This window comes from Phoenix dactylifera, chromosome 6 (genome assembly GCF_009389715.1).
Source record: "Phoenix dactylifera cultivar Barhee BC4 chromosome 6, palm_55x_up_171113_PBpolish2nd_filt_p, whole genome shotgun sequence".
Lineage (NCBI taxonomy): Eukaryota > Viridiplantae > Streptophyta > Magnoliopsida > Arecales > Arecaceae > Phoenix > Phoenix dactylifera.
Window position 1 is genome coordinate 9,862,720 of NC_052397.1, and position 9,495 is coordinate 9,872,214.

The 9,495-nt window shown below is 37.1% G+C and overlaps 1 protein-coding gene across 1 annotated transcript; it reads right to left on the minus strand.

Annotated features, from left to right (window-relative positions):
- Positions 1-542: 542 nt before the first annotated feature.
- On the minus strand, positions 543-8,814 carry LOC103715742 (protein AUXIN RESPONSE 4). Its single transcript, XM_008803479.4, has 2 exons — positions 7,559-8,814; positions 543-1,118 (listed from the first exon to the last, which is right to left on the minus strand). Exons 1-2 carry the CDS (start codon positions 8,738-8,740, stop codon positions 897-899), a joined length of 1,404 nt encoding a protein of 467 aa, XP_008801701.1. The 5' UTR covers positions 8,741-8,814; the 3' UTR covers positions 543-896.
- Positions 8,815-9,495: the final 681 nt, after the last annotated feature.

A 9,495-nucleotide genomic window follows, 5' to 3' on the forward strand; every position in this document is an offset into this window, starting at 1 on the left:
AAATAGGTCATGTTTTTCAATTTAAATTTAATCCAAATAACTTCAGTTTATATTGCATCAAATTAATTTTCAATCAATTCTAGAAGGGAAGCCTGCCAATAAAATCCACCACCACCTCTAACCGTCGTGCCTGGATTTTTGTCTCATAAACAGGGCGCCTGGTATTTTGCCTATAACTCGCACGGAACATGCCATGTAATGCTTTTATACACATCCATGCCTATATTAACATTGTACTTAAGTTATAATAATCAGGCTTTAACAACAGAAGATACAGAAAATTATATAAAGTTCCACGTTAATGGAATCATTTTAGGTTCTAGTTAACAATGCTTGTTCTTTTTTGGCACTTGATCCCTCGAAAAATTTTGATAACGCCGGAGGCATTTGTTTTCCTGGTCCACATATTCTACCCATGCAAGCTAACCAGTGTGTCAACAAGAAGCATTAGCCATGTTCCACTAGATGCCTTTGATTCTACAATAAAAGCCGACAGGCAGCTCAAACTGGTTCATCGATGCCAACAATTTTCTGTTGCATGATTTAATAAGCACGCATGTTTTTGACTGCAATGAATAAAGCAACTTTTAATGTCTTTAAGAAAGGATGATTACAAAGAACTAGCAATGCCAAAAAAAAAAAAACTTCTTTCAAAGGATACAATCAAACACAAGCTGCCTCTCAAGCAGACGGATAAGTGCCACTTTAAAAAGCTGCACACAACATAAAACGTTCTTGCTGGGCCAATCCTATCCTTTTGGTAAGAGGCTGCGTAAAAGCATGCTGATATAAGCAACAACCTCAGAAGAAAATTATCACAAGGATATGCAAGGAAACCATCCTGCGATGAACCTTTTCTGGAATATCCTTTTTAAGCACCACATCAACAAGGAATATCAAACCCCCCACCCCTGACCAAGACCATACATATCAAAATAACCTGTTGCATGTTCTTGACCATGACCATGATGGTGATGGTGGTGGTGACCCTCACTTGCTTCGTCAAACATCATCTGGATGTGCTCTGGCAGAGGCTCTTCCTTTTTCTGCTTGACAGATTTCGGCAGTGATGATACAAACTGAACAATCATTTCACTTATTTCTTCCGCTGCATCCTCCTGAAGCCACCAGCAACTTAAGAACATCAACCAAATATTTTATAAATTTGATACTTTGCCCTACACAAAAATATTCATTTATTGAATACCAACGTTAAAATTTGAAAGAATTTGGAAAAATGGAAATTTTCTGCCTACATTGTCTGCAAGTGTCAAGAGTTAAATTATGTCATTGATGCATGGTTTGAATTTCACCAATGTTTCAGATATTTGGGCAGGTTGTCCAACATTGCAGATGAGATCATGTGATGCTCAGATCTTTCTGGCCTGAAATTTGTCCAATTTTACTTGTTCAGGTTGAAACAAGTAGTTTTGCCATTTCAGCAAAAAGAGAACCATGCTTAATTTTATGTTTATTACCATAAGATATGGTAAGTCAAAAATAGCAAAATAATAATAAAAATAAAATTGGATAAATCAGAAGACCGAAAAAATAAATACCATAAAATGAACCAAGAGAAATCTAAAAATCTTCTACATTTAACAAAACCATAATGTACATAACAACTATTCCTATAGAAGGCCGAACCATGTCCATTACCAAAAACAAATCCCTTTTGAATCCCTCTCTAATGAAAAAAGGGAATCATGCATAAACAACTTGAATGACTATATGTAGCTGCCATGACGTGACATCCATGTCAAAATTGAATAAGCTAGTAAAGGCAATTTGTTTAGCTTTCTTCACAAGAGTATTTGAAAGAATAAACATTATACTTCATAGTTAAAAGAAAAGAAAGAAAAGAAAAAGGGAAAATGTCAAATGGAAATAAATATATAGAAGAAGAAACTCTAAGAATTCATTATTGCATGTTGCATCAATTTTCTTCTAAATCATAAGTTTACTGTATGCCTGTTGATAGATTAAATTTTTGCAATAATCATATAAAGAAATTCTTTATTTCATCAAATAGGAAAAATTCTGACCATGACATGTTAACTTAAAAATGCTTCACTTAGCCATAAGAGTACTTATGAAAAATCTTCTTTTGTATATAATGAAAACTCCTAGAGTTGGCCATGCAAAGCTGGACTTCAGAAGTGAAGCCCCACAGGAACCACATATGAAATATGCATGGTCTTAAAAATATGACATTTTTCTTTCAAACTAGCCCCAGTTGAACCCATGTCTCTCTCTCTCTCTCTCTCTCTCTCTCTCTCTCTCTCTCTCTCTCTCTCAAATACAGCATATTTTACTTCTCTCAAAAAAATCCTAACCCTCTCTGTCTCACCCTCTCTGCCTCTCTCAAAAACACTCTCCCAGCACTCCTCCCCCTCCCCAGCCTTTTTTAGTACTTGCAAAAAAATAGTGCTTATAAGTCATGTATCTAATGGTTTGTTTTACCATTTAATTGCTAGGTACATTCATTGCGTAGAATATATGAAAAGAAGGTTACCCAGTAAAACCCCTAAATATCCAAGACTGAATCACTGCATTACCAATATTAAATTGTTGCAAGAGATTCAACTATCCATGTATATTAGAAGCATTACTGCGTTACAACTTCAATTCTTATAGGATCAAGGTTCAAGGATTTTGTTTTGGTTTCAATTTCATTTGGACAAAACTGAGTTTTAGTTTCAGCAGCTTCAACAGTTTTGGATTTAATACTGCCATTTTGGTCAACAATAATGAAGACACAAACAAAATGGCAACAAAAGTAAAACAACTGTAACTATCCAGCCTTTTCTCAACTACAGGAGATTGGCTTTATAGGTCCTTATTTGCCAATATTCTTATTTGGAGCTACCACTGTTGTTATTTCAAGCTTCTCCATAACCTTCCTCACAACCTCCAATCATGTTATCTTTAGGGCTTCCCCTCCCTTTTTTACAACCTTTCACACAAACTAAAGTACCTATCTTTACTAGAGCTTCCTCAAATTTTCATTGTACATCTCAATCAATTTTCAAGCACTTTGTCCTTATTTTCTGCAACTCTTATAATTACTGTAATATTCATTTCTCAATCTATCCTTCCTAGTGTTACCATACGTCGATCTTAACATTCTTATTTCTGTCACACTCAACCTAATTTCATGAACTCTTGATTAGCTTGCACTTGGAACTTGTCTATAGAATATTCTTTTAAGTCTCCAGGGTATGCATTGATCGCATGATACTCTAGATGCATCTCTTTCAATACATATTTCTTTATCTATTTCCTATTATTTTATGAGACAGATCTTAAATAATGAAACTGATCATTCTACGATATCTCTTTTCCCTAAATCTTAATCAATGTCTCATATTGATTTCCCTTCTCAATAAATTTACATTCCATACATTCTATCTTTATTCAATTGATTTTTAACCATCTATCTTCTAAAGAGCTTCCTTCTGTAACTTTAGTTTAGTATTTAATCTAATTCTTTTTTCAGCAATCAACACTATATCATCTACACGTAATATACATCATGGTACATCTCATCTTAATTAGTGCAAAAAGATATGGGCTTCATGCTGATCCGTGATACAAACCTAGGATGACCTAAAATATACTTGTAACACAGCAATTCCTAATACTTGTCGCTGCTCCAACATAAACTTCCTCAATTATTCCAAGAGAATAATCAAAAAGAGAATATAACATAAGCCAAAAAATAGATTATAATTAGCATATTTTATATTTTTGAGACTTTAGGATGCATCACCTCAACAGTCTCATATTGAAAAATCATTTTTAATTGAAAAAATAATGTTAAAATTGCAATATATCATTTTAATATTTGATGGTAAAAAAATATATGCTATCAAAATAATTGTGAGATTTAAATTTTAGCACCCAAATTTATGTCAAGAAAATCACTCTCCTTTATGTTCTTTGAAACCTAAACTATATTGCTTCTAACTCTTCTGAAAACGAATCAATATAAGTGTCATCCCGGTACAAGGCTTCTCAAGATAAAGAACTAAAGAAATACCAAAAGAAGTAACATAAATAGCCCACATATAATCTGATTTGACCCCACAAGTTTTTTCAGCCAAATCCCCAATACCAACCTTGGTTGCAGATTGGTTCTGGTTGAAACTGAAACGTCTGGTTCAGTAACAGAGTTTCAAGTAGAACCCAAACTATCTATAGGATCAAGGTCTAGCCGTCTAACTCACTGGAAGTGAGCTACCAGTTCAAATGTGGAATCAATAGTCATGTGTTTGATGTACATTTTTTTCCCTTTTTGAAATAAAGGGCTAATTAACGATTTTAAAATCATTATAGATTTGACATGACAACATATAAAAACAAATATGCTAGTATAAAATTAACTAATAGAGAACCAACAATCACGAAATGGAAAAGGGAAAAAAACTGAGTTTTGAATCTTTCTAGTTTCCATGTCTTTGTAGGAAGACTCTTTGATCTCCTAATGAAAAGAACTAGGAAAGGACATTAAAAGACTCCCCAACATAAAGGGAGGACATCCTGTTGACCAAAACAAGTTTTTCTTGAGAAGCTTCTACCTGAGAATTGACAACAACAATAAGACTAAAAAGGCCGTAAGTGCATATAGTTAAAAGAAACACAGGAAGAAAAGAAATAAAAAATTGGAGAATGGATAAGGAAGAAGAGGAAGCACAAAAAAACCATTCAAAAGATCTCTCCCATTCCCACTTATTGGGTAAGCTGTTAGGTTGCAAATATTGGGTTGAATAAAGGATCACAATCATTATAGCTTACAAGGATAAGACCTGTTGGTTCATATTTACTAGTCCGATAAGTGTAGGCTGAATGACTGATAAAATGTCTGGATAAGGATTTGAAAAATGAGAGCAACTTTGAATAAATAGATACACCAACAGATGCCTTCGTAACTCATAATTATTTAGAGATAAGGAGGTTAGCTAAGGCCTGGCATAATTCAAATTCCAAAGCAATTTACAAACACTTTCAAACTTTCAATCTTTTTTCTGTGTTCTTCTCCTTTTATTTGGTAATGAGAATGTAATCATGGATTTTGAATTATTAGACATAATATCTGGATATAAGTTTTCCAAGTAAATTTGCATCTAATAGTGAAAAACAAGATCCGCAATCTCGATGCCAGGTGCCATACCGGCATATTACCAGTTTAGTACAGTACGGTCAGTATAGTACGATACGCACCCCATACCAAAACAGCCATCAAACATTTTTTTACTTTTTATCTCGGTACACCTCGATATGAGTTAGTACATCTCGGTACGAGTCGATATATTTTAGTACAGAGTTTAGACTCATGTACTCATATTATTTGATAAGTAATTTAAGTTCAATATAATAGCATACCTACTAAGAAAATTGAAAAAGAAAAAAACAATAAAACTGATAAGAAGTTAAATAATTATATACAACTAATAGGGACTTGCAGAAAAATAAATTTGATTATCAGATTTGTGGTGAAGGGCCTTTTTTTGTAAAAATGATCTATTTGACTTCTACTGGACCATTTCAATCCTCCCTCTATAACTTCTCATAAACCATTTTTAGTGCGAACTAACATTTTATAAATGCATTCAATTACCAATATTAATGCATCCACTAAAAGAAATATTTGCATTCATTCAAATGTAAGGGCAAAATGGTTTGATGAAGTCCAAAATGAAGAACCAATTTTGAAAAAAAAAATGACACATGTTTTTGCAAATATGAAGGCAACGTAAGTTTCTTTTTTGCAAAACCCCACAACTAATAATTAATGATATCCCCTTTAATCTTAAACAAAAACTTAACTACCAAACCTGTTATACTGAGAAAGCATTAATCAACTTGTGGTATCCATTCTCTCATTAATCATCTAAGCACTGAGTGAATAGATGCTACACAACTCACTTTTACATATTTTAGATAATGAAACAAAGCATACATATTGTTGCTTTCAAACAAGTAGCGTAAGTGAAACATTGATTTAACTTAATCAATGACTTTGTTGTCCTATTTTACCATATATGGACAATTAGAAGTTTCAAATATGTAGGTGCTTGCTAGCCTACTAGCCGTTGTACCGAAAATCTGGGATCACATCCCAACTTCATCAAGATTGGGGAAGGGGTCTAGGGGTACTGGTAGAGGGTTACTTTTAGTATGTGCCAACTTGTATAGTATCTCATATTGCCTATGAGCATCAACTACATATATAACTATACATATGATGCAGAATTATCACATGCGTAACAAAATCAACATTTTAGAATTATAAGAAAATAATACTAGTAAAAAATTACATACCTTGGTTGTGAGTTCTAAATTCATTTTAACTTAAGAAAAATTTTCTTTACTTGATCAACTTTGAGATAATTTTTAAGTAGGAAGGTAGAATATAACTTGTATTGATTATCCTGACTTGTTAGACCATTTCAGTAATAATACACTTTGTCATACTCAACAGAGTAAAGTTTATCCTCTAAAGCTAGCCAAGTAACATTAAGTTTTGACTCGGTAACCTTGGAAAATAGCTCATCTCAATCCACTCAAGGTCACTCTCTCATCTATTTGTTTAGTTTTGTAGCATGCATCAAAAACTCTATTCTCATTATCTCCACATTTATTTCTCTTTGCACTCCGACCAATGTCACATCAATGTAGACAGCTACCTAGTACTTACTAATCTGTAACTATTAAAAAAACCTACCCTGAGCAATACTAGCAGCTTGGTCCAGAATTTGCAATTCACTTACCAGTTCACAACCCATTTGCGATAATTAGTCTTGACCTCAATTTTTTATAGGTCTGTGTCCGTGCTGGCTTTACTTCATGGAGCACTCTATTTTAAATCTACCAATCCTCTCATCAGTAGTCCACCATGTTGTTTAGGCATGCACATTATATTTCCAGTCCACCAAACGAATGCCTCGAAAACTATTAATTCATCTTTCTTTTCCACAAAATGTCTTCTTGATTGCTGTCAGGTTTCTTAAGCATGGAAAAGTAATATGATGACTGAGAGAACAATAGAGAGCAGCAAACTGATTTTGGCCTGATGACTCGTCCAACTTGGAAACTAAACCAATAGTTCATATTCAGCAAAAGACCTTCATATATAAAATGTGTGCAGACAAATAAGACAGGTATACATGACTATTTGACATCACATAATCATTACAATCCCATTAAAGTCATTGAATTATTTGTTATGTGCTGAATCCATCATGTTGATCAAAATGACATGGTGACTGGAATGTCTCACTTTAAGAGGCGATTGTCTCTTGAATAAGTTCAAAAGTAGATAGGTGACCAGACGAAGAAATAATACAAACCTTCCTGGAGTACGGCATTTTAAGCATATGAAGAAATGAAAACTTTCGACTAACTGAAATATTAGGTTGACAAGAAATAAGAAAATATTAATAATGACATAACTGCAACCAGAGAATAATTTTTAGTTAAAGTTACGTATATTATATATCCAGAAGGCCCACCAAATTGGTGAGCTTAGGTTTCATAAATAATATTTCAGTCTCACCTGAGGCCATCGCCCACCAGAATGGGAAGCAAATTTTGCCCTTGGGATGGCAGAAGCAGCTCGCTTTCCTTCATCAATCCATCTATCCGACCAAGAATTGGACCAGAGAACCTGAAATGCCATGTCCTTCACCACCTCTGTACCTGCCCATTCTCCCAAATCAAAGCTATAATTCAGCGCCTTCCCAGCCGCAACCACCGACTTCCTCCCATCCCTCCCCTTCAATAGAAGCCTATAAGCCTCAGCCACCAACCCATCCATGGACCTCGAGCAGCACAATCTGAGTAACCTAGAAAATGCAAACCGAGATGCAAGAAGGAGCTCCCCAAGAACTGGAGGTCCGAGCATCCATGAAGGAAATGCCACAGATTCTGCAGCAGGATCGATCAGTGTCACACTTTGCACCAGCCCTGGATTCATGGAAACCCAATTTGCTCCGGTCCCCAATGCCGAATCATGGAGCACCAAATGGGCAGGCGTCAACGCCATTGAATCAATAACCTGCCCTACTACTCGCCCCATCTCCGCTGACCCGTATCCCGAGCTCTCAGCACCATATCTCCTGGAATCCCTAGTAACAATCTCCTCATAAGGGACCTGCCCTGTCTCAACCAGCTGATCAAATCCCCAAAACAAACCTTTCTCTTTGATCTCATCATAAACATCCCAAATTCGACCAAGAATCCCTTCCCATCTCCCATGCTCCCTCAAATCCAGCTTATCCGAGAAGCCTGAGCCCGGAAGATCGATGGCGACGGCGTGGAGACCGCTGGAACCGAGCAAGCGGAGTACATGGCGGAAAGAGAAGGAGCTGCAGCCCAACCCATGGACCAGAACCACAGGTTCCCCGTCTCTAGGGCCATGTTCGACAGCGAAGACTTGGATGGGGGAGCGGCTAGGGTTTATGTGAACCTTGATGAGCTTTCCCTTGTAGTAATGATGGCGGAGATCGTCGGGGAGGCTGAGGAACCAGGAGCGGTGATCCGGGGGGCGGAGGGAAGGGAGGGAAGCGAGGAGGAAGGTGAGGAGGGAGACGGAGATGGTGAAGTAAGCCCAAAAGGCGAGGGCCCTAGCGGGGGAGCTGGGTTTGGTCGGGGTTGGGAGGGAGGGTTGCTTGCTGGGTTCTTGGGACAGAAGAGGCTCCTTGGCCTTCTCTTCTTGTTTCTTCGACGTTTCCGCCATTAATGGAGAGTGGAACAGCGGAGGCTGAGAAGATGGGAGTGCGTGCTTTACTTCTAGGCTAGAAAGGAAAGGGTCCTTTAGCCAAAAAAAAAAAAAAGGAAAGGGTCAAAAAGCAGTAGGGAATGTACCCAAAAAAAAAAGCAGTAGGGAATTTTAGCAAAAAAAAAAATCCTAGTAGTTGCAGGCTTCAGCTGCTAGAATTTTTTTTTTAACTTAATGATAGTACCATACATATCGCATACAAATACAATCAAGAAAGTTAAAAAGCAAAACATCACGGAAAGCATTCGGCAACTCCGCTTCTCCCACCCAGATACATACTTCACGTGAAGCACTATCCCATCACTAACTATGGCCCGAATATCTCTCAGAAGTGGGTGGTAATCGCCGATCTCCCCTGAAACCTGCAGAATCCATTTGATGACTGTCGCAGAATCGCCCTCCAAAAAGACCTCTCTCCCCTGCAAGGCACGCCGAGCGTAGCATAATCCAAGTCAGGCCACTCTCAACTCTGCCTCTAGCACCGAGGTGTCGAACAACTGGCAGCCCCTAGCTGCGATCACCCTGAAATCCAAGCCCCTAACAACGAAGCCCGCACCTCTCCTCCTGCCACCCAGCAGGACACATCCATCGAAGTTGACCTTGAGAAAGCTTGAAGGTGGGGGTTTCCAGGTGAAAACACCAAGTGAGATGCTCCACGAGTAGATGAGGAGCCCTAGATATTCCGAGCTGTCAAAGGTCTATCCGACCGGATG